At 40.7% G+C, this 27428-nt stretch overlaps 2 protein-coding genes across 2 annotated transcripts in view; one reads left to right on the top strand and one right to left on the bottom strand.

The window, feature by feature from the left end:
• DSPP (dentin sialophosphoprotein) overlaps positions 1 to 27428 on the top strand; it is a 107098-nt gene that overhangs the window by 1641 nt on the left and 78029 nt on the right. The window lies entirely within an intron of this gene.
• The window catches only part of SPARCL1 (SPARC like 1), a 54005-nt gene that overhangs the window by 24963 nt on the left and 1614 nt on the right, over positions 1 to 27428 (bottom strand). Inside the window, exon 2 of the mRNA XM_030865711.2 lies at positions 40 to 103. Coding sequence (XP_030721571.1) covers positions 40 to 93 — 54 coding nt within the window. The 5' untranslated portion in view covers positions 94 to 103. The remainder of the gene's footprint in view (positions 1 to 39; positions 104 to 27428) is intronic.

The raw sequence follows: 27428 nt of genomic DNA, 5'->3' as shown, positions 1-27428 counted from the left end.
AGGAAGGAGAGATGTAACAATAGAAGAAAGGATATTTACCGGGATTGCAACTGCAGTTTCCAAAATGAATAGGAAAAAAATCACAGACTTCATTTTTCTAGACCTGTAAACCAAGAAGATAATTAGCAGTAGTGGGTAAAATTTCCTTGTAAAAGATTAAAAGATACTCTGCTTAGCAAATATTGAGCTTGATACTGTCCTTTGTATTTAAAGGCAATTGTTGTCCTTGTGGACTAACATATCTGAAAAGACCGATTAATGACAGTTTTTACCCAATCATGTCCCTCTGAGAATGACTCCTTGATTTTTTGACCCAGCTGTGTTTGGCAGAACGTGTCTTTGTTTTGTTTTGTTTCTATTAATTTATTTCTTTTATTTTTGGCTGCGTTGGGTCTTCATTGCTGTGCACGAGCTTTCTCTAGTTGCGGCGAGCGGGGGCTACTCTTCGTTGCGGTGCACGGGTTTCTCATTGCGGTTGCTTCTCTTGTTGCGGAGCACGGGCTCTAGAGCGCAGGCTTCAGTAGTTGTGGCACGCAGGCTCAGTAGTTGTGGCACACGGGCTTAGCTTCTCCGTGGCACGTGGGATCTTCCCGGACCGGGGATCGAACCCGTGTCCCCTGCGTTGGCAGGCAGATTTTTAACCACTGCGCCACCAGGGAAGCCCACCTAGCTTTGTTGATGACTGTGCTTTCTTGGATAAAGGCTTTATGCAGATCTTGGTTCTGAAGATTTGTGAGTGTTCACAGTGAATGCAAAAGTCACAAAGTGAAGTAATATAGTGGGTCAGGTTTGGATTAAACAAACTGCTTCTTTGGTGTTGGAGAAACTCATACATTCAATAGAGATTTTTAGAAATGAGACATTGCACTGCCCTACAGGGGCCATCCATGTTCACTAATTTAGAGGTCGCACATTGGGAATCTGTGAGCTGGTGGTGCCTTGCAGATGGGTTGGGTTTGGCAGGCACTGTGTGTTTTAAACTAGCATTCTAAAATCTGGAGCTTTCATGTGAAAGTTCAGATTTGTAGTTTCTCTTGAACCATTGAGCCTCTTAGCACCACTATGTCTTTATGGCAACCGCTGGCTGGATCTGAGTTGAGACCATCATCTATAAGTGATGCTGGCAGTTGTACCTGGTCTGTCTCATTTTTGTTATTTGCCATGCATTTGAGTTTAATTAGTTCCAAATGAACTTATTTAATTTAGAGATGAAACAAGTGAGGCTCAGGGAGGCTAAGTAAATTGGCCTCCACATGAACTCTTAAAAGAGTGGGCTGTCTACATTTTCTTGCAGAGTATCCCTAAGCCTGGTAGTCTGAACTCTGACTGGGATTAGGGGTACACTTTTTATTCTTTAATAGAGATTCTCTGGATCTCCCAGAACTAGAATATGACTTTTTAAATGATTTTTTAGAGTCATAGCTTTGTATATAAATACATCCATACAGCTTTAAATATTACTTTGATGTTTATAAAGAAAGTGAGGAATTTCTTCTGCTAGTTACTCAATATTTTTAAATAAATGCTCAAGTGGGTATTTAAAAATATCTTAATATTTAACATTATTCAACTAATTTAATACTGTAACAGCTCTCACTTCACACACACAGCACATGCACGCACACATGCACACAGTACTCTTCTTCTCCTCCTTCCCCTCCCCCTCTTCCTAAAATAATTGTATCACAATTCTTATTTAAATCATTATTTGACATTATGACAAGGTAAATATTCTTCATAGCTGAGCCAAGTAGCAGTTTCTTGTGTTGAATAATACTTATGTTTCTTTTGTTGAACAATATTTTGTTTTTGTCTGGACCTAGAAATTGTCTCCCTTTTCAAAGTACTTTCCCATGTACCCATCACTTATTCTTCCCAAGGTAGATGAGGCTATTAAAATAAATCATAATCTAGAATTTAACGTTCATTCACTCTTTTCACCAGTATGTATTAGGTTTATGGAACTCTAGTCATTTATATTTTAGATCAGCATATTATTACTTGTCTACTGTTTTGGAAAACCATTAATATAGTATAGTTTCAGGCAGGGTCTCTTTATCTTGGCACTGTTAACATCTTGGGCTGCATAATTTTCAGTTGTGAGGGCCGTCCTGTGCATCGTAGGACATTTAGCAGCATCCCTAACTTCTACCCATTGTATGTCAGTAGCAAGTCCCTCAATCCCCACCACTTATGACAACCAAAAATGTCTTTAGACATGGCCAAGTGACCTTGGAGGGCACAGTCACCTGATTTAGAATTACTGTCTTAGTAGAAGGAACATGGTGCTTTGGGATTAGAAACACATGTATTTGAACTTGAACCCACATTTGCCATCCATGTAATCTTTGGAAAATTACTTAACCCTCTGAACCTCAGATTCCCCATCTGAAAATGGGGATAACATCTGTGATGGTTAATTTTATGCGACAATTTGACTGGCCTGTGGGATGCCCGGGTATCTGGTTAAACATTATTTCTAGATGTGTCTGTGAAGGTGTTTCCAGAAGAGATTAGCATTTGAATCAGTAGACTGCATAAAGCTGATTGCCCTTCCAGTGCGGGTGGGCTTCATCAGATCTGTTGAGGGCCAACAAAAAGTTGGAATAAGGGAGAATTTGCTCTCTCAGCCTCCCTGTGTGAGTGGGAACATTGGTCTTCTCCTGCCCTTGGTCTGGACCATATACCATCAGTTCCTGGTGCTCAGGCCTTCAGACTAGAACTGCACAGTTACATGAGATCACCATGCTTACTGGGTCTCCAGCTAGCAGAAGCCAAATTATGGAACCTTATCAGTGTATATAGTTGAATGAGCCAATTTCTTATAATCAGTCTCTCTCTATATATAAACATAAACACATATCTATTCCCTGCCACCCTGGAGAACCCCAATACAACATCTAATTCAGTTTTGTGAAGATTAGAAGAAATAGTATTTGTAAAAATGCCTGATACCTAGGAGATGCTCAATACATCTTTCTTCTTTCTTTTTTCATTTTCCATAAAAGTCAAATTGCGATTCTTAGCTAAACAACTTAGAGCCTCAGAAAATAATAGAATTTAATTTTTGCTGTGAGGTCAGAATAATTTTTCAGTGGACATTTAGAGTCTCTTTTGCCCACACATTTACCAAAGCTCCCTTTAACTTGAGGAGTCTTTCCTACATTCATCACAAATAACAATGGAATTAGGCTAAGACACCGTTACCACATTTCTTATAAATGGTAGCGACATAAAGAGGAAGCAAAAATCAGCAAAAGCATTGTGGGTTTTAAAACTAATTTCCTTCTGATTTTAGTTTTTATAGCACTATGTATAGCTAATTAAACTTGAGAAAATATTTCCCTTTGATTTGATCATAGGATCTCACAAATTCCCTTCACTTTCTTAACTCTAATGCAGCTGAATGAGTCAAAAAGAAACATGTGCCCAGTTGGCCAGAGCTTGCATCACTCATCTACTCTCTTATTCATTTATTGAGCACTTACTAGACACTGCCTAAGCACAGGGCTACATGGTTCCTGTCTGAAGAGTTACAAACGAGGAAGTCAAGTAAATCAGTGATTTAGTATCATGTGATGAGTATGTACATAATGCTGTGGAAATACAGATAAGAAGCATTTACAGTTAGGTAGTTAATGTTGCTAACATTTACTGAGTCCTAAGGGCTTAAGTTACAGGCACTGTTCTGAGGGGTTTGCACATAGTAGCTCTTTGAATATTCCCAACAATTCTACAAGGTAGCACTTTATTTTCATCATTTTATTAGTAAGGAAACTAAGGTTAAGTAACGTGTTCAAGGTTACTCAGTTAAGTGGCAGAACCGACATTAGAGACCTAGCTGTTTGGTTTTATGTCCATGTTCCTAATCAGTACTCTGTACTGCCACTGTATAGAAAAGACTTTCAGAGGAGGGAGTTCTTAACCTGAGATCTGAAAAACCACTCAGTACTAGTTAGCTGTGTGAAAGATGGAAGGGCAATCTAGAGGGTGGAAACAGCATGGGGGAAGGTCCAGAGTCATAAGACAGCATATGTTTGAGTTGCTAGGGTGTTAGTGGGTGAAGCAGAGGGAGATAAGGCTCAAAACAAGGCAAGTCTCTGTGCATTAAACTAGGAATTTTAAGTTCCAGTTGAAAAGCTATGGGTCTTCAATGACTGTAAGTGGGGGAATGATATAATCAGATCTGAGTGTTAGAAAGGGTCCTTGGGACAGCAATGTGGGGGACAGATGAGTAGAAAGACTTACTAGGAGGAAATTGCAATATCAAGATGACAGGTGGTCAGAGCCTTAAATTTTGCCTCTGGTCTTGAGAACGGAAAAGAGGGGGATAGATCCAGCTTGTACTGGCTCATGAGAGCCAGTTGTTAAATTTCCAGGAATTTGGTGAGCTGGCTATTAAACAAAGCCATCACTGAAAATTAAAGTATATACACTTACAATTTAGTTATATTAAAAACAAAAGAAATAAATACTCAAAACTCATCATTTTATACTTATTTTACTACTTTTACTGCTACTACTCTCTTGAAGTTATTTATGCCTGTTGTATCTGTAGGTGGAAATACTATATAATGTGTGGTAATGCACTTCTCTTCCCAATTCTATTCAGTGATGTCACATTAGTAGCTTGAAATCAACCATGGTGGGAGGATTACACCATGGAAATCATCAAATGCTACTCATCCCCCACCCCCTGCAAAAGCTGATAGCTAAACATTTGCCAGTATACCACTGGATAGTTATGAGAAATATTTAAAGCCGGAACAGATAAGACTCAATGTCAAATTGTATACTGTGGGAAGAAGCGAAGGACGAGTCTTGGGCTATCACATTTCTAATTTGGGCAACTGGGTAAAGGGTGGTGGTAATACAAGTATAAGGGATTATAAGAGTTTTAGAGGAAAGATGATGATTCGTTTTGGACTTGTTGGATTTGAGTAGAGATATACTTAAATGAATGGGTCTGGAGGTAAGCATAGAGTTTGGGGCTAAAGGTATAGTTTGAGTGTTTTTCGCATGAAAAGCTATACAGTGAGTAGAACAGAGGACAGGAGCCAGAACCCTGGTGAGTGAAGACCATTAGGTGCCATTAGAGGATGGGAAGAACTAAACACACAAAGGATGAGAGAAAGGAGAGTCGCATAAGAAAAAGAAAACATTAAATGTTACAGAGAGGTCAAAGTAAACAAGTCTAGAGATTCTCCACTGCATTTGGAAATGCAGAGGTTACTGGAGAGTTGAGGGAGTGTAGTTTTGGTGCAACGGTGTTGGTAGAGGCCAGTCTCCAGTGACTGGGGAGTAGATAGACAGTAATGGAGTGAAGACAGTGAGTGTAGACCACTCTTAAGATGGTTGGCCATGAAAGGAAAGAGAGTGAGATGGAGATGGTAGCTAAAGGGGAAATGCAGTCACAGGAAACTTTTACTTGTATTCAGATGTGATCCTCCAAGTCTTTTCTATGCTGAGGGGGAAACATAAGTAATGAATGAGAAGATAGATGGGAAGAGAGGAGACGTGGTAAATATCATGGCCTCCAGGGACCTGCACCTCCTGGGTTTCATACCCTGTGATTTTGCCCTTGGTTTTGTGACTAGTTCTGGCCAAAGGGACATTAGCAAAGTAGGATGCCAGCAGAGACCTGGGAAGCACTTGCAAAGTGGGATTTGTCCTCCTGTGGAAGCCATCTTCCATGCTATAAAAATGCTCGGACTAGAGGCTGGTCCAGACCACTGAATGATAAGCAGCCACCTGAAGAGAACCCTGGAGGATGAGAAACCACACGGGATGGTTCAGCCCCAGTTAAGCTCCCAGCTGGTTGGAGCCTCATGAGTGACTCCAGACAAAGTCAACAGAAGAATGACCCAGTTGAACTCAGTACAGATTGTAGAGTCATGTGCAAATAGGGGGACTGGTTTTAAGCCATTTAATTTGGGGCTGGATTGTTACGCAGTAATAGATAACTGAAATGGGGGAAAACAAAGAAGTTGCCTGAGTCATTGGGGAGGCAATATTGCACAGTGATTAAAGACGTAGGCTCTGAAATGGGACTTCCTGGACTCTAATACTTAATTTGCATAATCTTGGGTAAATTATTCAGCTTTTAGGAATCTCAGTTCTTTATCTGTAAAATCATGATGGACATTAAGTGAGGCAATAGACTCTCAGTAAGCCCTTGATAAATATTTGCTGGTCTCATATAAGCACAGGTGGAAGGTTTAACTTTGAAGAGAAGGAGACTCTTTGTTCTTCCAGACAAAAGGGAGGAAAAACTGTAAGGATACGTTGAGGTGAGGCCCCTAGAAATATCAGTCATTAAGTTGGGCTTAGTTACACCTTCCTCACATTTATAGAGCATTTCACAGTGTATAAAAGATTTTCTTGTATACTGTTTCACTTTATCCAACAAGAAAAGGAGGGTAGATAATATTTAGCTATAAAGAAACAGAAGCTTGAAGAATATAAATTATTTGGCTAAATGTGCAAGACTTAAGAGGTGAGCAAGGACTAGAATGTTGCACTGTGGACTCAGAATCCAGGGTTCTCACATGGTCTCGCAGAACAGGCTGCAAACTAGAAATGAGAAGTCTGGCTTTGGGCCCTAGTACTGCCAAGTCCTAAATGCTACTTTGAGAAAATTACTTAATCTCTCCAAACTTCTTCTATAGAATGGGAATAACAATTCCAATGGCAAAGGGAGCCACTGAAATAGGGAAGCTCTTTGCAAACTCTGAAATAACATACACGTGTAAGTGATTATTATTTCCATTGCTCTGCCTGGTGGCTGTCATCAATATTATCATTATAGCCATTTATGTCTTATATTTAGTGTGGTATAAGGGAAATGAATCTTTAGTGTTCCTTACTTTTTCTCCTCCCTCTTTTCATGTCTTCTTCCCCTTGGTGATATCAAGCTACCCAGGAGTCCTAGTTACAAACTATTTTCACATTTAGTTCACTCAATGAAACAAACGCACATGTCCTATATTCCACATATTTAAATTCTAGTTTTCTACATGCAATGAATCCATAGGTAGAAGATAAGAAAATGTCTAAGTTAATGTCTTTCTAGTCTGAGTAAGAGGTATCTTCACATTGGCCTTAACCCAAAGGAGCTATAGAATGCTAATATTCTTGGCATAGCTGTGGAGAAGACATGAAGGCAGGATAAGTATAGGGTTTGTCATCTGAGCTTAGGTGGCCAGTTGTGCAGGATTTGGGGGAGTCAACCCCAACTTTTGCTTCATGGTCCCTGATTATTTACTGTGTCCCAGGTTGGAACTATTTTTTAGGGGTCTCATGTTTATTTCCATCCTGAAATCAAAAACAAAATTTAAAGACAGAATATGGTTATGTCATTTAGAATGTTTATAGCAAGTGGTGGGGGGACCTTCAAGATGCTGGATGAGTAAGACATGGAGATCACCTTCCTCCCAACAAATGCATCAGAAATACTCTACACGTGGAACAACTCCTATAGAACACCTACGGAATGCTGGCAGAAGACCTCAGACTTCCCCAAAGGCAAGAAACCCCCCACGTACCTGGGTAGGGCAAAAGAAAAAGAAAAAATAGAGATAAAAGAATAGGGACAGGACCTGCACCAGTGGGAGGGAGCTGTGAAGGAGGAACAGTTTCCACACACCAGGAAGCCCCTTCAATGGCAGAGACAGGGGCTGGGCAGGGGGAATCTTCGGAGCCATGGAGGAGAGCACGGCCACACAGGGGTGCGGAGGGCAAAACGGAGAGATTCCTGCACAGAGGATTGGTGCCAACCAGCACTCACCAGCCCAAGAGGCTTGTCTGCTCACCCACCAGGGTGGGCAGGGGCTGGGAGCTGAGGCTTGGGCTTTGGTCCGATCCCAGGGAGAGGACTGGGGTTGGCTGTGTGAACACAGCCTGAAGGGGTTAGTGCACCATGACTAGCTGGGAGGGAGTCCGGGAAAAAGTCTGGACATGCCTAAGAGGCAAGAGACCATTGTTTCGGGGTGCACGAGGAGAGGGGATTCCTTCCCTGTGTGCCCTCAGAGCAGAGCACAGCCTAAACGAGCTCCAGAGATGGGCATGAGCCACGGCTATGAGCTCAGACACCAGAGAGGGGCATGAAACGCTAAGGCTGTGGCTGCAGGCACCAAGAATCCTGTGTGCAAGCAGAGGTCATTGTCCACGCCTCCCCTCCCAGGAGCAGCCCGCCACTGCCAGGGTCACGTGATCCAGGGACAACTTCCCCAGGAGAACACATGGCACCCCTCAGGCTGGTGCAACGTCACGACGGCTTCTGATGCCTCAGGCTTGCCCTGCATTCCGTACCCCTCCTTCCCCCTGGCCTGAGTGAACCAGAGGCCCCTAATCAGCCGCTCCTTTAACCACATCGTGTCTGGGTGGGAACAGAAGCCTGAGGGTGACCTAGATGCAGAGGTAGGGCCAAATCCAAAGATGAACCCCAGGAACTATGCGAACAAAGAAGAGAAAGGGAAATCTCCCCCAGCAGCCTCAGGAGCAGCAGATTAAATCTCCATCATCAACTTGGTGTACCCTGCATCTGTGGAATACATGAATAGACTTAAAATAAAGACTATTACAAGAGACAAAGAAGGACACTACATAATGATCAAGGGATCAATCCAAGAAGAAGATATAACAATTGTAAATATTTGTGCACCCACCAGAACAGCACCTCAATACATAAGGCAAATGCTAACAGCCGTAAAAGGGGAAATCAACAGTAACAGAATAATAGTAGGAGACTTTAGCACCCCACTTTCACCAATGGACAGATCAACCAAAATGAAAATAAATAAGGAAACACAATCTTTAAATGATACATTAAACAAGATGGACTTAACTGATATTTATAGGACATTCCATCCAAGAACAACAGGATACACTCTTTTCTCAAGTGCTCATGGAATATTCTCCAGGATAGACCATATCTTGGGTCACAAATCAAGCCTTGGTAAATTTAAGGAAATTGAAATCGTATCAGGTATCTTTTCCAACCACAGCACTATGAGACTAGATATCAATTACAGGAAAAAAACTGTGAAAAATACAAACAAATGGAGGCTAAACAATACTCTACAAATAACCAAGAGATCACTGAAGAAATCAAAGAGGAAATCCAAAAAAACCTAGAAACAAATGACAATGATAACATGATGACCCAAAACTTACAGGATGCAGCAAAAGAAGTTCTAAGAGGGAAGTTTATAGCAATAAAATCCTACCTCAAGAAACATCTCAAATAAACAATCTAACCTTACACCTAAAGCAATCAGAGAAAGGAGAACAAAAAACCCCCAAAGTTAGCAGAAGGAAAGAAATCATAAAGATCAGATCAGAAATAAATGAAGGAAATGATAGGAAAATCAATAAAACTAAAAGCTGGTTCTTTGAGAAGATAAAAAAAATTGATAAACCATTAGCCAGACTCATCAAGAAAAAAAGGGAGAAGACTCAAATAAAAAGAATTAGAGGATACCCAAAACCAGACAAGGACATCACAAAGAAAGAAAACTACAAGCCATTATACTTATGAATATAGATGCAAAAATCCTCAACAAAATACTAGCAAACGGAATCCAACAGCACATTGAAAGGATCATACACCATGGTCAAGTGGGGTTTATCCCAGGAATGCAAGCATTCTTCAATATACACAAATCAGTCAATGTGATACACCATATTAACAAACTGAAGGATAAAAACAATATGATAATCTGAATAGATGCAGAAAAAGCTTTCGACAAAATTCAACACCTATTTATGATAAAAACTCTCCAGAAAGTAGGCATAGAGGGAACTTACCTCAACATAATAAAGGCCATATACGACAAACCCACAGCCAACATGGTTCTCAATGGTGAAAAACTGAAACCATTTCCTCTAAAATCAGGAGCAAGACAAGGATGCCCAGGCTCACCACTATTATTCAACATAGTTTGAGAAGTTTTAGCCACAGCAATCAGAGAAGAAAAAGAAATAAAAGGAATCCAAATCATAAAAGAAGAAGTAAAGTTGTCACTGTTTGACAATGACATGATACTATACACAGAGAATCCTAAAGATGCTACCAGAAAACTATTAGAGCTATCAATGAATCTGGAAAAGTAGCAGGATATAAAATTAATGCACAGAAATGTCTTGCATTCCTATACACTAATGATGAAAAATCTGAAAGAGAAATTAAGGAAACACTTCCATTTACCATTGAAATAAAAAGAATCAAATACGTAGGAATAAACCTAACTAAAGAGACAGAAGACTTGTATGCAGAAAACTAAAAGACACTGATGAAAGAAGTTAAAGATGATACAAACAAACGGAGAGATATACCATACTCTTGGATTGGAAGAATCAACATTGTGAAAATGACTATACTACCCAAAGCGATCTACAGATTCAGTGCAGTCCTTATCAAACTACCAATGGCAGTTTTCACAGAACTAGAACAAGAAATTTCACAATTTGTATGGAAATGCAAAAGACCCCGAATAGCCAAAGCAACCTTGAGAAAGAAAAATGGAGTTGGAGGAATCAGGCTCCCTGACTTCAGACTATACTACAAAGCTACAGTAATCAAGACAGTATGGTACTGGCACAAAAACAGAAAGATAGATCAATGGAACAGGATAGAAAGCCCAGAGATAAACCCACGCACGTATGGTCACGTTATTTTATTTATTTATTTATTTATTTTTTGTGGTACGCGGGCCTCTCACTGCTGTGGCCTCTCCCATTGTGGAGCACAGGCTCCGGAATGTGGGATCTTCCTGGACCGGGGAACGAACCCGTGTCCCCTGCATCGGCAGGCGGACTCTCAACCACTGTGCCACCAGTGAAGCCCTGGCCACCTTATTTTTGATAAAGGAGGCAAGAGTATACAATGGAGAAAAGACAGCCTATTCAATAAGTGGTGCTGGGAAAACTGGACAGCTACATGTAGAATAATGAAATTAGAACACTCCCTAACACCATACACAAAAATAAACTCAAAATGGATTAAAGACCTAAATGTAAGGCCAGACACTATAAAACTCTAGAGGAAAACATAGGAAGAACACTCTTTGAAATAAATCACAGCAAGGTCCTTTTTGACCCACCTCCCAGAGAAATAGAAATAAAAAGAAAAAGAAACAGATGGGACCTAATGAAACTTAAAAGCTTTTGCACAGCAAAGGAAACCATAAACAAGACCAAAAGACAACCCTCAGAATGAGAGAAAATATTTTCAAATGAAGCAACTGACAAAGGATTATCTCCAAAATATACAAGCAGCTCATGCAGCTCAATATCAAAAAAACAAACAATCCAATCCAAAAATGGCCAGAAAACCTAAATAGACATTTCCTGAAAGAAGATATACAGATGGCCAACAAACACATGAAAGGATGCTCAACATCACTAATCATTAGAGAAATGCAAATCAAAAGTACAATAAGGTATCACCTCACATCACTCAGAATAGCTATCATCAAAAAATCTACAAACAATAAAAGCTAGAGAGGGTGTAGAGAAAAGGGAACCCTCTTGCACTGTTGGTAGGAATGTAAATTGATACAGCCACTATGGAGAACAGTATGGAGGTTCCTTAAATAACTAAAAATAGGACTACCATAACGACCCAGCAATCCCACTACTGGGCATATACCCTGAGAAAACCATAATTCAAAAAGAGACATGTACACAATGTTCATTGCAGCACTATTTACAATAGCCAGGACATGGAAGCAACCTAGGTGTCCATCGACAGATGAATGGATGAAGAGGATGTGGCACATATATGCAATGGAATATTACTCAGCCTTAAAGAGAAATGAAGTTGAGTTATTTGTAGTGAGGTTGGTGGACCTAGAGTCTGTCATACAGAGTGAAGTAAGTCAGAAAGAGAAAAACAAATACTGTATGCCAACACATATATATGGAATCTAAAAAAAAAAAAATGTTCGATGAACCTAGGGGCAGGACAGGAATAAAGACTCAGACCTAGAGAATGGACTTGAGGACACAGGGAGGCAGAAGGGTAAGCTGGGACGAAGTGCGATAGTAGCATTGACATATATATACAATACCAAATATAAAATAGATTGCTATTGGGAAGCAGCTACCTAGCACAGGGAGATCAGCTCCGTGCTTTGTGACTACCTAGAAGGGTGGGATAGGGAGGGTGGGAGGGAGATGCAAGAGGAAGGAGATATGGGGATATATGTATACATATAGCTGTTTCACTTTGTTATACAGCAGAAAGTAACACTGTAAAGCAATTATACTCCAATAAAGATGTTAAAACAAGCAAACAAACAAAAATACAGAATGATCCAAGTAGGAAACCACTTCAAGTTTTAATTGTAAAGCAGATGCCTGTGTTGTAGTTTTAGAGATAGGACCTTGTGGAACAATCCAGTATCTATTTAGAATGTAGAAGACCTTGAGTTCTTCTGCTGTGTTCCAATTTGTCCTTCAGACCAGTCACTGGGCATTTTTATCTCACTGAGCTCATTGTATTTGATCACTGTCACACAGTGATCAAAAATAATTTCACAGCCTTTGGCTTCTTATTTTAAGAACCGAACAAATGCGCTGATTTGTATGAATAAGACAGAGTGGAGAACTTTCCTGGGAAACAAGACACTTTTGAAAACAACTGTCAAACTGAAGACTACAGGAGTCTTAATTAGCTGATGCTTGCAAAATACTTCGAAAATGAAACCCATGGTGTTCTTGCTAAGTATGATGAATACCATTTATTCTTGGATAAGTAAAACGTCATATATTTTGAGACATTTGAATTTGTGTGCGCTCTCTACAAGATGCAGATTGTTATTTTTGCAGAAAAAGCAAATGAAACTCTATATGAAAAATGCAGAAGTGAGACAAATTTTTGAATAGTTATTATTCTTGAAGATGTAAATATGCAGTGGTGATGTGAAATTAGATGAATATTATTTTTCCTAAATGTGTGAGCTGATTCAAAGGCAGCAGTATAGCTGAAAGAACACGTGGTATGAAATTGGAAGATCTAAGTACAGACTTGAACTACTTTTTACCAGCAGAGAGACCAGTCAAGTCACTGGTTTCTTCATCTACAAAACAGGAAAAATAATAGTAGCTTTCCTACTTATCTTCTAGGGTTGTTTTGAGACTCAAATGTGATCAGATAGTCATGTGATAATTTTATTAACTGTCAATATGAAATGAAAGATATTATTTCTTTGAAACATTGATAAGGCAAAAAATGGCTTAATAACCCTAATAAGTAATAATCCACAGAGACTCTAATTCATCCTTTTACTTACAGTTCTTAAGTTATTTCTTTCTTACCTTTGTCCCATTGTTTCTTTCCATGGGTCTAGAGAGGTTAAAGGTGAGAGATGGTGGGGAAATTCAAGGAGAGCCTTTTCCTTCTCTTAGGAACAAAGTGTCTCATTACCAAACTTTTAGGAGAACCTTATCTGGAATTTTAAAAGATGACTGCTAGACTCCATTTTTAAGGTATGGCCTTTCTAGGGAAGCCCAGGATTTAGAATTTCAAATGCCTGCAGTTCTTCTACTCGCTGGCCCATATACCATCAAAACGATTATCCAGATGAAACGTTTGACATGGCAGAAATAGGTCTTCCATTAAGAACTAAACACCCACGAATGTCAATTCTCTTCTAGCTCATGCGAATAGTTGTCTTGACAGTTTCTAACATTTTTCATTTAATATGTATAAACAGTATGGTAAAGTAAAGATGCCTATCAATTCTTTGCTGTTCCTCCCATTGAGAGGTGAAGTTGAATTCTCCTCCGCTTGAATCCGGACTGGCCTTAGTGACTTACCTGACCGAACAATTAAGGCGGAATTGATGTTCTGCGACTTTGGAGGTTAGCTCATAAGAGGCCTTGGACTTTTGACCTTAATCTCTCGGAGTACTTGTTTTGGGAGTTCCAAGCCAGTTTGTAAGAGACTGTCACACCACAGGAGACACTGTTCATGGTCCCTGCTGATCCCAGCTATCCATGTGTCCTTGCAAAGGCACAGTGTATGTGAGTGGAGCCACCTTGGACCCTCCAGAGTGGCTCACCTGCCAGCTCAGTACTTCTGAGTGACCTGCCCAAACTCCTAACGCACAAAATCTTGAGAAATTGTGTAATAATTGTTGGTTAAAGTCACAATTTGTAAGCAGCAATGAAGAACTGGACTGAACATTAAATATCTTGAGAGAAATATTCATTAGAAGTAGAATAACTTATGTTCATCAAAGTATTATTTTATTGAAAAAGTAGGTTCTTATCATTGACTGTTTAATATAGTAGCTAATGCCATGGCTTATATTTTTTGAGATTTTACTATGCGCCAGGTACTATGGTAAGTACATCACCCATGCATCACCCATGTATTCCCACCTGTCACCTCACCTCCACTTCGTAGAGCATCCATCCATCCAATGAGAGCTTGCTGCACATCCCCCTGTGCCACTGTGCCCAGTCTTGAGTGAGGAGCATGGAAGCCAAAGGAATTTCCAAAGGGGTGGCCTTGACATTCTCAAAGATCTCTCTCTTTCTAGCTCAGGAGAAATTAGTATGTTCTGCCTGTTCTATAATGTGTAATTGAGGGATCCCTTTAACTATATTTAGAGGATCCCCACAGGCTTATTTTAGGCAAGAGTGTGCGATAGCCTTGTTCCCACACCTCTTCATCATTCCTTTCGGAGTTCCTCATCTTACTGTGTCACCCACCACTCACTAATCTCACTGGGTCTCATTTCACAGCTTCAGTCGGGATGGCCTCCTGGAGGCAGGGCTCTACTCCTCTCCTCAGGCATTTGCCAGTCCTTCAGAAAGTCGCCACCTCTCCCTGCCCTGGGGTGTAGGGGAGGGATGACTTTGGCCACATTTAATTGTCTTTGCTCAAATCATACTCTGATATCTGTCCTTTAAGTTCCTCTTTCTCTGTGAATGCGGGGCTTTTTCATATTTACATCTATTTATTCCTCCCTGCTTTTTTGCATATTCTTTGGGGTATAGACTTTTGAGTATGGCCAGAGGTGGATGTGCCACAAAGCTAAGAAGCTTAAGTTTCAGGGCTCCTCTCTTTTACAGGCTCCTTACAAATCCCTACGCCTCATTTTGATCTTTTTATTTTTCTCACTTTTTTGAATTTGTCAAGTTTTATTTGTGGCCAAGTACATGATATATATACATACATATATATGTATGTATATATATCATATAGAAATATACATGCTATTGGAATATATATAAATATACAAATGTTTTATTGACATAGGTAAAAAAAAAAAGCATGTTCTGTATTTGTACGTTTCAAAGGTCTATACACATCTATTAAATTGAGCTGGTTGATTTTAATACTCAGATCCTCTATGTCCCAGCTAAATTTTTATCGTCTAGATCTGTCAGATTTTGAAAGATTTATATTGGAATCTGTTACTGTAATTATGTATGCATTTTAAAAATATTTATTTATTTATTTTTGGCTGCGTTGGGTCTTTGTTTCTGTGCACGGGCTTTCTCTAGTTGCGGAGAGTGGGGGCTACTCTTCGTTGTGGTGCACAGGCTTATTATTGCGATGGCTTCTCTTGTTGTGGAGCACGGGCTCTAGGCACAGGGGCTTCAGTAGTTGTGGCTCACGGGCTCAGTAGCTGTGGCTCACGGGCTCTTGAGCCCAGGCTCAGTAGTTGTGGTGCACGGGCTTATTTGCTCTGCGGCATGTGGGATCTTCCCGGACCAGGGCTTGAACCCATGTCCCCTGCATTAGCAGGCAGATTCTGAACCACTGTGCCACCAGGGAAGCCCATGCATGCATGTTTTAAAATGAGGTTCTTCTTTTATTTTTATGTTTTTATTTTTTTAAAAAAAGAAGTCCCAGGACTTCCCTGATGGTTCAGTGGCTAAGACTCCACGCTCCCAATGCAGGGGGCCTGGGTTCGATCCCTGGTCAGGGAACAAGATCCCACATGCATGCCACAACTAGGAGTCTGCATGCCACAACTAAAGATCCCACATGCTGCAACAAAGATCCCTCATGCCGCAACTAAGACCCGATGCAGCCGAAATATCAAGCAATCAATAAATATTTAAAAAATAAAAATGAAAAAGAAGGTCCCACACATTGTGTAAACCTCTGCTTCACAAGTGATGTTCACCTGAATGCCTGTGGCATTTGTCATGTTGCAGGACTTAGTAATATCTGAATGATTTGCTTCATAATGCTAATGGCATGACAGTTCACCTTTGAGACCTCCCTAGCCCCTAAAATGATCAGTTACATGAGTCCTATTCTTTTTCTGCATTTAGCTCTTCTCTCTACCCCCTAAGTTATTTTATTCTCAACGTTCTTAAAATTTCTTTTCTCTGAATGCCAGGTTCTTAGCTTTCTCCTCTGACTACTCTTATTTGAATTTCCCTTATTAGTTAAACTCTACCAGCATATAAAACGTCTTTGGATTCAATGGAAATTGTCTCTCTTCTTTAGTTAATATAGTAAGTCGGTCGTTAAGTTCAGCTGGTTGGGAGAAGAATTTCAAGTGTTTCAGCTCTGTGAAAGTACCAAGAATTACTTATTGGGGTAATTCTCTTCCGGGATTAAGAAAAACAGCAAATCATACCTAAGAACAGTTCCAAGTAGCCTCATTCTCATGGCGTTGGGACCCGCTGGGGAACAGCGCTGGGCTTTGATGAGTAGTTTTTGTGCGAACCGCTAATGAAAGCGTCCACTTCAAGCAGGAGTGCCTTCAGGATTCATCATGCTTCTCGGGTGCCTTATCGAGAGCCAACACACTGAATAGGGGAAAGACTGCTCGCCCAGTGGTACAACGTTACTCATTACCTGCCTTCTGTGAAAGAAGCAGGTACAATAAACCCCAGCGGATTCAGTGGCTGAGGTTTGAGGAGTTCTTTGAAAACAGGGTGAAAACCTAGGCTTATTTATGCCCTCAGAGGGGAAGCCCTGGAAGATTTATTCAAGCAAGGAGAAGACACGGCTTGTCTACAGCTGTACATTCTGCCTTTCCCGCATTGGGAAGAGATTATTTTTCTCTGAATATCCAGATATCTTCCACTTGCTCCCCCCAGATCCACTCCACACCCACTCTCCTGCCTTCTCCACCCTGAGCTGTCGCAGGGCCTGTGTGAACTGTAGCATCAGGTTCTCTTGCACGATGGTTTCTGTTGGGTTCAGCCAATGGGGTGCCCTGGCAGGAGAGATTTGAGGGAAGGAGGAGAGTAAAACCAGGGTGTGTATTTTCTCAGCGCCGTCTCTGTGACGGTGTCCCTCTCCGGAAGGTCCCAGCCCCTCTCAGTGTCCCTGGCTCGTGCAAGCTGAGCTTTCACTAGTCTATTCCTACAACACCTTGAGACTTCTCTATGCCCTGCCCATTCTTCGGTCAATCGTCCCTTAATTCCACTCTCCTCAAATCCCCAAATTCAGTTTTCCTGCCGGGATCTGTCATTTCCTTGCTAGACCTTGACCCACAGTACTTGATCCAAATTTAGGATTCATGGGTTTGAATATAATTCAGACCCCCTGCCAGCAGAGCTGTGCCCTGCTCCCCAGTGATGTCCTGTTTCAAGTCTTTCTATAGTTGCTATGGGTTTGTATAAAGATTATTTGAAGATGAAGACCTTTGAGATTCAACAGCGAAGCCTTTTCAGAGCATCCCTTGTCTGACTAAAAGCAGAAACTTCTGAGAAATGAGAACTTCCATAAATTCCCTCTTCAGGGTGGCTCTATTCCCAGTAGAGAGAACAAGGGTAAATCTACCAGTTTCCTCTCCAGGGCAGTTTTATCACCTTGAAAAAGACAGAAAAACCACTTATACCTTTATGACAAATATCATAAACTCTCTTATCTCCAGTTTGTTCTAAAAACCCATTTGTCTTTCCTAAAAAATCCTTTTGTTCTTGCCACAGAAGCTGTTTCTCTCCCTTCCCTTTCTCCTACCAAATTAGGTCGGTAAGCCTTTTAACAGTTTAAGGAGCCAGCTACTTTTGTTGGCCTCTCTATGCATATAAATAAACGTTTTTCTCCTATTAATCTGTATTTTGTCCATTTAATTTGCAGGCCCCAATTACCGAATCTAAGAGGGTAGAGGAAAAAGTTTTTCCTCCCTTACATTGCCTTAGCAGGTGCACATATTTCTTTTTAAGTGGAGCATAGCAGTCCTCAGCTTTGGAGAGAATCAAGAGTTACAAGGTATTAACACGTGACTAGCATTCAATAAACTTGATTTCACCCAGGATCTGAAGGTGTCCTAGAATCGAAGAGTTTTAGAAAGAAACATGGGCATCTAGCTCTGGGAGTGTTTTGTGTTGGAACTTGGCATTTTCACTTTACCCTCCTATTTCTCTTTTCATGTAATTGCTTGAATGTTATGAGAGCAGGATTACTCTGGAGACTTGGGAAATAAATCAATCTCTTTGTTCTTTTCCCTTCCATTATAGTCCTTTCCCACACCAAAGGAAACCCAATTCAGTAGCTTAGTCTGACTAAACATTTTAAACATTGTTCTAAATATACTGGTTTGGGCTTGTTAGTCCCAGAATGTGTAGAAATTTGCCTAATCAAGGGTAGTCTAATTAGGACCTCCCTGGCAGTCCAGTGGTTAGGACTTCACGCTTCCACTGCCCGAGGCACAGGTTCCTTCCCTGGTCAGGGAGCTAAGATCCCCGCATGCTGCATGGTACAGCCAAAAAAAAAAAAAAAAGAGAGAGAGAGAGAGAGAGAGGGATAGAGTAGTCTAATTAGCCACATTGAAGCAAAACTGTATTCTGCATGAATAATGCTGCACAAGGGAGTCTGTTGTTAATTCTTTTTGGATAATGACTATTTGGGGTTTCATGGCACTGAAATGTACATAGCACATCCAGTAACTGGCTGGGCTACGGATGTCTGCAGATATTAACCCTGTTAACAAGATGCTGGGAAGCATAAGGTGAGTCAGCCACCTCCAGCCATGACCACCACCTCAGACCTTACTGTGGCCACCATCTAAACACGGGATTTAAGAACAATAAAACAATAAAGAACCAAATGTAGAGTAAGCAGGGGCTGGAATTTTGTGTGCCGTCGTTTGGAAAAGAAAAGAAGTTAGTCAGATCTCAGGCTATAGTAACCTCCAACATTCCTACCCAGAGTAGTTTTCAAATTATAAGAAAACATTTATTTGCTTTTGAAATCAATCACTTTAAATTGTTTTCCTGTCGCAAGAAGACATCAATCTGTTGTTTTTATCGGTGACCCGGTGCTGTCACTTCCCACCCCTCCCTCCCCCTTGCCTATCCAAGAAGCTACTGAATGCATGGTCACTGGGAATGCCGAGGTCTATGCCCAAATCTTGAAGCTCTCAGTTTAAAGCAAAAGCTTCCAGTAGTTTCCTCTACCTGTATTTTAGGAAATTACTGAGGAGTTTTCCTAGAAAGAGCTTCATCTATACCCGGTGTGAGGTCCTCAAAGCCTGCTGTTACGTGTGCTGGAATTGGGGAGCAGGGAAGAAAAGGAGAAGGAAAGAAGACCCTTGGGGCTCAGCATTTGTGCTCTGTTTCTTCTGAATTCCAACAGAATGCTGTGTAGATTTAGAGTTAGCTCAAAGTTGCTTGGTCCCCAATAAAAGGTTGGGAGATCCACTGAACAAATGGCTTGAGAGTTAAAAATGATTCCATTGTGCTAAGACAGCATGAAGATCTGACCACTCATGGTGTCTTGAAACCAGCTACAAGTTTTCTTTGACCCATAATCAAGATCAATTCTTCTGGCTTTTGTAGATTTCAGGCCACCTTCCCACTGGGTCTCTATCATATTATACAGATGATTAGGTAACTCAAGTTGAATCAAGTATGGTAAAAATGCATTACTTTTGGTGCTCTTTGAGGATAACTATGAATGGTGGATTCTCATCCTTGTTTATTTACTTTTTATTAACTCTATGGGCATATCAGTATTATTGAACCTATGGTAAACTTTATCCTATTAAAACAGAACAAAAGCATTTACCTGTTCATATTCCACTCATATTTAGTTAAAAACTTATGAGTTGATTGGATGCTCCTAAAAATTTTGCCCATTTGGGGGGATAAGCTGCAAATCCAGGTCTTACACATATTCAGTGGACTACGGTGGTTATGTTGTAGTGATGGAGATCCGATTAGAATGTGGTTGGTAGTTTTATTGTTTCAACAATTATAGAGTTTTGCCAGGTATTTGTAAAATACGTATTTCCATAAATGACTATTTCGAGAACTATCTCCATTTATCTCAATTAAGTTTGAGGAATTTGGGGTGACCCTTCTTTTAGCACTGCAGTTTCTCCTTATCCTTAAGGGAATGGGTGGCACAGGGCGCGAAAGACGTCAGGAAAAGATTATAGGAGGATACTGGCTTAAATAACTCACTACTTTTTTTTCTTGTTTGACATGGCATTCCAAATTCAAAAAGAGAAGTCATCTTGCTGAATCAAAAATGTGTCTGTGGACGATTTTGCTTTGCTCAGCTAATGGATCCTGGAGGAAATCTCCAGAAACTCCTGGCATCAGATATGAACATATTTTTCCTTCTTATGGGAATGGGGGTAGTAATAGTATGACCATCATTCCTAAGTAAGGCCGGTCAAGGTCACTGCAACCTTTCTGCATAGTTGCCTAAGAGAGAAGGCAGAACACAGACACATCCCCCCGTGTCTGAAACCCCTTTGTTTAGTTTCCTTTTGTATCAAAAGGATTGGCCTTCACCATGGGAGAGGCTGTAACTGGATTTCACCGTGAAAGGAGGTTGTAATTAGATTTCTCAGCAGGTCTATGAGTTCTGTCCCTGGAAAAAACAGAGAAAAGGGCCTGAATATTCTTTCCTCTAGCTGGAAAGGTAGCCAGCCAAGCCTGCAGAGACTGGTCTGAAAGGCCCCGACCGCTGATGGAACAATGTCAACTCTGGCCTCCAAGACTGAGTGCGTGGTCCTTCAGGTTGAGGGTGCAAAGCAGTGCAAGTGATAGCTAAAGATTTCTTGGCATTTGGTAGGAAACATAGGACATTCCTCCGAAAGAAACCCTCTGACTCTTGGTCTCTCTGTCTCTTGGCGTCCTGAAACTTCTATCTCCTAGAGAAGCGGAGGGCACCTAAACTTTGGAACATTCTAGAACATCATTCTCCATCTAGATTTAGGAATGAACTTACACAAACAACCAGAATATATTTTTGGGTACTGTGGTTCATTTTGAGTTCTTAGTTGTATTGGTTCCATTTCAGTTTCCATAATATTTTCTAGAAGTTTACATTGGAATGCAGTTATGTCAGAGAAGGTGTTTGTATTTGATTTCTTTTCAGTTGTTACAGTTTTTAAAAAGAATGTTAATTGAAATTCACATTTAAAATGGTGAATTTTATTTTTGAAGTTCTGCTTGTTGCCTTGCCACGTAAATCTACTTAACCTAACCATCTATCTCCACTGGGCACTCCTTGTCTCGCTAGGTCTCTTTTCTCTTCTTATCTCCTTGCTCTTTCTTTTCCTCCTAAGCATTAACAAGCTGTCTGACCACTGAACCAGAGTGGAAACATGGCCATCCATACTTTTAAAGGCAGGAACAGGCTTGGAGTCTACTCTTTTCCATCTCTTGTATTGGCTATGTCAATGACTCCTTGGAAAGTTTAGTGTTGGTAGTTTTTTCAACTGAATTTCCTTCATGCTGCCTGGAGCTCCTCAGGCAGCCAGTATTTTCCCTAACCCTCCCCCTGGCTCTGCCACCCCCCGTTGTTGGCTCCTTCCTTGGCAGCCTCAACCAAACGTATAAGTCCCCCTCCTTCTCTTGGAGACCAAGGAAACTTCCTTCAGTATTTTTGGTTTTCAAGGCAGACGATGACTACGTGATCTGTTTGTCTTACCTTGTCTAAGGTCAGAAGAACTGAGAATGACATACATATGTGCAGAAAAAGGAGAGGTTTGCCCTGTCTGTTTTCCCTGTTACTTTACTTTTCTTCTTATGACTGGCATCTTGTTTCCTGGAGTATGTACCTCTACATTTCCAAATAAGGCCAGGTATCTTTTGTTGAGTTTGTTTATATCAGGGGAAGACTGTAGGCTACTATTTTTAGCAAGTATTATAACTATGGAAAAATTTCCTTTCAGGGAAATGTAGTAAACAAAATGATTATTATCATTTTGCTTCATAATCAGACTCAGACAGAACATTCTCCTTCATCCTGACTTTACATGACGGCCAAAGGCTTCATTATCAGAGAGCAAACCCCTTAGTCATATTTTGGCTAACGTATACATGTTGTTACCTGATCCAGACTTAACGCTGTTGCTTTAGGGCTTTTAAAGTATGACTGAGTCTCTTGGGAGAGCTCTATAGCTTGGCGTTAAATGAATCTGAAGATTTAAGAAAGATGGCTTTCTATTTTGAGTTCTCTGCGGAGTCGCCATTTGACATCGAAGTGTCCCAGTCCTGCCAGTGTATACGATACACTCAGACTCAAAGATGCAGACTTTTCTAGGGCTCTGACTGCAACTGTCTGTCATCCTGCCTGACTGAACCTACCACTATGTGAGTCTAGGCTAGGGATAGATACGGTTCATGCCCGTCGGAACTTTCAGTCTAACCAGAATTCAGCATTAAACATGAATCAAGCAGAGGACAAATACTTTTAGGGCTTCACATCTCCCACTGCTCTACCCCTTCCTCTCAGAGGATCTGGCCTTCTCTCTGTTCCTCAGTCTACGGTCCCTCCTGCCACAGGATCTTTGCACGCTCAGACTTCTCTTGTCAGCATCCACTTGCTCCAGCTGCCACTGCCCAGCATGCACACCTCCCACAGGGCTAACCTCTATTTAGGCTTCCGATCAAGGAAAGCCATACCTGACCTTGAGTGGAAGTCGGGATCCTTACGTGCTTTCTTAGAAGAAAGGTGCTTTTCCTTCTTAACACTTATTTCAGCATATAATTATACAATACACGCTCAATACAATGTGAACTTTTTCGCCCCCCAAAATCATGCTATAACAAAAGGGATGTGCCCTATATTTTAGCACTTCTGAGGTCTCTCGCATAAAAGCATATTGTCTCAATTACTTCATTTTGAACAACAAAGTACCATTTCAGGCAAACAGCCTGAAATGATCTCAAGCAATGTTTATTTTTGTTCTTAGGAAGGTCACCCACACGATGGAAAAGGAGATAAAGATATTTAAAGCAGATTTAGCAATTATTCTTGAGGTATGACTTCATTTTTGCAACTGTTGGAATTACACAGTTTTAGAAAACCACACTTTAGAGACTCAAGCGGTTTTCAATAAGCCCTTTAAAGAGTACTGGAAAAAGCCATATAGGAGGTAATTAATATGTAGAGATCATCACCATGGAATGAGAATCTATGCTTGGGGCTCAAATCTGCAGCGCTAGCAGATTTCTGAGAAGTGAGTTATAAACAACTTGCAGAGGATTGATGATGCACTACTCTCTATTAGACAGTTACAGAGTGGCTCCAGTGAACACAGACAGTGTTGTTAAAGAGGCATAGAGAGAGTGTTAACAAAATCATTTCATGAAATATGAGAATAAAAAAGTCATTTTTATAAGTATAAAATATTTTAAATGAAATGAGATTTAAAATAATGTATTTGTAACAATAGAGTAAGCGTCCTAAGCATACCTTCCAATATTATCCATCCGTGTGTGTATTTAGGTTGGCCAAAGATTTTGCCTGAGGACCTTTTTATTAGAAAAATGAAGGTGGCTTTGTATTTGAGGTCACCTTATGTTTGGGCAAATGTACTTTTGAGAAAAAATTATCAAAGTATAGTTGATTTACGATCTTGTGTTAATTTCTGCTGGACAGCAAAGTGACTCAGTTATACACACACACACACACACTCACACACACATATATTTTCTTTTTCACGAATGCAGTTTTTATTAATGTGATAATTTGATTAACAACTGTCTCCCTAACTACACAGTAAGTACCACAAGAGCACAGCCATTCTCTGTTTGTTCCTGTAGCATCCCTGGCATTTCACACAGACTCGAACTGAGTACATTAGTTGTTTGAGACATAAGATAAAAATATTACTTATTTCATGACCTGGAAAACACTGGAGAAACTAAAACAAAAATTTTAATAAAAAGTATTTTAATGAAAGATAAGACGTTTTGATACATTTTGCCCTAGTGTTAATCAAGATGAGAAGAATCTCTTTTACTCCTTATAAATGTAAAAATCCTTAATTATTCCCTTTTATCCTTTTAAGAAATTCAATGGTTCCTGTTTATACAAGGGTAATTCTGAGGCCTGTTTTCATTGCAGTTTCCTCACTGGGAGATTCCAAGTTCAAAAAAAGCCATTCTTATCAGAGTTAGACCAAATGAGAAAAGTATTAAAAGAACGACTACTTCTTGAGCACTTCCATCCATTGTTTCAGTTAATCCTACAACAGTCTTATGAATTAGCTGTTATCCCCGTTGAAGAAATAGGGGAAACTGAGGTTTGGTGAACTTCACGGCCAACCTTTACCACTGGTCAGATCCTGTAATAAGAGCCTTACATAGAGTATCTCATTCAATTCCCATGACAATTTTATGACCATTATTATCTCTCTTTTACATATGAGAAGATGAGGCAAAGAGTGGATAAGATAAAAAACTAGAGAGTGTAAGTGCCAGGATTCCAGTCCAGGCAGCCTGCCCCTGAGTCCCCTTGATTGATAATCACCTGGATAAGCACATCGTGAAGGTGGGAGGCGGTAGCGGGGACTCGGGAAATGGCTTTAGTGTGGGGCCCAGCCTGTCCTACAAAGTGAGGTCCTGTCTCTTTCTCCTCCTTTGCCTTCCCGGTTGCTTTTCCCTGCACTCGACAGTAAACTGGGCACCGTGTCGTAGCTTTCTTGTTCATTTTCTTAACACCAATTCACTGACTCTTTAAAGGAAATGTTTGGCGTACATAAGTTGGTTGCATAATAGGAAGGAAACAAGCCAGGATGGGGGACTTCATTTCTCAAGGATTTTTAAAGCAGACTAAGAGTTATTTCACAGAGAGGGCTGTGAAACTCAAGCCTCTCTGTCCCCTTTCATTGCTATGACTACAGGCTGCTCCTGCTACAGAAAAAGCAGCTGACATTTCAATTCTAGGAACATAGAGGAGAGGTTTACAAAAACAGAAAAACAAAAAACAAACCCTTTTGTTTGAATTTCAGTTAGAGAGGAAAAAGATACCCCCTAGAGCAAGTCAAAACCCCTATTCCTGCCTTTAGAAAAGATAAGAAAGGAGAAATGTTCGGGCCTTTTCCCCCCTCCAGGTAGGCCAGTAAAACAGAGTTGAGGGCAAAGCATCATTTCGCCTCATTCCTCTTAATGGCAATCTGAAACAGAAGACTCACTGTGGTTTCGTTTGACTTGGCCATTAAGAAGCTACTAATGGATGAAGCAGTAAGGACTCAGTAATAAATACTTCAGGCTGAGGCCCTCTCAAGGGCATATGGTAGTGTCAGATTTATTTTTCCATTTCTTTAGATAAAAAAAAGACAATTCAATGAATATTTCCTTTTTGACCCCCACTATTACTGCCAGAAAAATTATTCCAAGTGTGTAATCAAACACTTCCTCACTGTGTGTAGAAAAATTATTCCAAGTGTGTAATCAAACACTTCCTCACTGTGTGTAGAAAAATTATTCCAAGTGTGTAATCAAACACTTCCTCACTGTGTGTAGAAAAATTATTCCAAGTGTGTAATCAAACACTTCCTCACTGTGTGTCTAGTACTCTGCCAGGTGCTATACCTGACATTTAAAAAGCATCTTATTTAATTCCTACAATGACCCCATTGTGGGTAGTATTATCACTATTTACTTAATAGATGGGTAAACTGAGTCCTGGAGGTGTGACGTGACTGCCTAAGCTCACAAAGAGGCAGAGCCAGGATTCAAACTGAGGCGTGTTAGACGCTGAAACCCATGCTCTATCTGCTCTGTCGGGCTGACTCTGAGGCATAGACCTGGCATTGACATTTTATTATACAGCAAAGTGTGTAAGTACAAGGAAGAAACCCTGAGGGAAATCTTAGAGTAAATTCCCTTTCTACAGAGTTCCATTCGGGACATGTAGGTAGACTAGTGCTTTAATATCAGCTATGATCGATAGATTGATTCAAACGTACCAGACATAGCTGTTTTCCTCGTTTATCACAACAAATCTCCAAGGTAGTAACTAATTTTATGATCCCCATTTTGGCAAATGAGGGCACGGAGGTTCAAAGTGTCATCTGTGCAAAGTCACAGACCCTGGGAAAGCCCAGATATAAACCAGATCTGTACGTTTCTAGAGCCCATGATCTTATTCACTTTATTACACCATCTCCTTACGATCAGTCGAGACCACACACTCTGTTCCCCAAACTTCTGATCACCTTTTTAATTAATTAATTAATTAATTTTACGGTCCGCGGGCCTCTCACCTGTGGCCTCGCCCGTTGCCGCGCACAGGCTCTGGACGCGCAGGCTCAGCGGCCATGGCTCACGGGCCCAGCCGCTCCGCGGCATGTGGGGTCTTCCCGGACCGGGGCACGAACCCGTGTCCCCTGCATCGGCAGATGGACTCTCAACCACTGCGCCACCAGGAAAGCCCTCTGATCATCTTTCGATGCCCAAGATAAAAATCAGGCTAGCCTCAGGTGGTACTACCTGTGCAAGCCCAGCCTTTGGGGGAAGATGCTCTGTGGGCCCTGTTTGAACCAGACCCTGGCCTAATTGGGCATCTCTTGGGCAGCCAGACCTACTGGGGAAGTTCTCCTGGATTTCTGGGCCCCCCTTCTCCTTCACTGAAGGGTGTTCCAGAATGATATGTGAGGGAAAAGGGCATCTGAAGTCTGAAAAACAGTCGCTTATGTTCTTGGTGGAAAAAGATTCCCAACATGTTCTGGACCTTGTGCTAAACTTAGCTGAAATAGCAATGCTTGTGTACCGTTACATATCAACTGACTAAAAATAATAAGCTGTCAAGAGGAAATGAAATGAAGAATATTTTGGAGTTGTCCAGATATATCACTATTTATTTCATTTCCGTCCTCCCTATTTATTATTTTTACTTAGTTGATAAGTGAAACTGTGCATAAGAGCCTATTGGGGATTAAATACCAAAGGACCTGGAAGGAAACCCCAGTACTCAAATTGCTAAATGGCTGTACAAAGATTCCCTGAAAGAAAAAAGGCAAGATTCATTAATAACGTGTACATATTCTTTTCCAAAATGTGGAAAGCAGCATTGTTTGATTGGATGATAAGCAGATGAAACAGACTGCTGTGCTTTGTTGGATCTTGTTAAATGGATAGAAATATAAACTTAAATGTTTCCTGAGGGGGGTGTCCTTTTTTTTTTTTAATATTCATAGTTAATGTACCCATCAACGTTTAGCTGAATAAGCTGTGAATTGAAAAAAACTGGTATC

This window comes from Globicephala melas, chromosome 5 (assembly GCF_963455315.2).
Source record: "Globicephala melas chromosome 5, mGloMel1.2, whole genome shotgun sequence".
In the NCBI taxonomy this organism is placed as follows: Eukaryota; Metazoa; Chordata; class Mammalia; order Artiodactyla; family Delphinidae; genus Globicephala; species Globicephala melas.
Note: the sequence above shows the minus strand (reverse complement) of the source record. Positions and strands in the feature narration are given on the sequence as shown.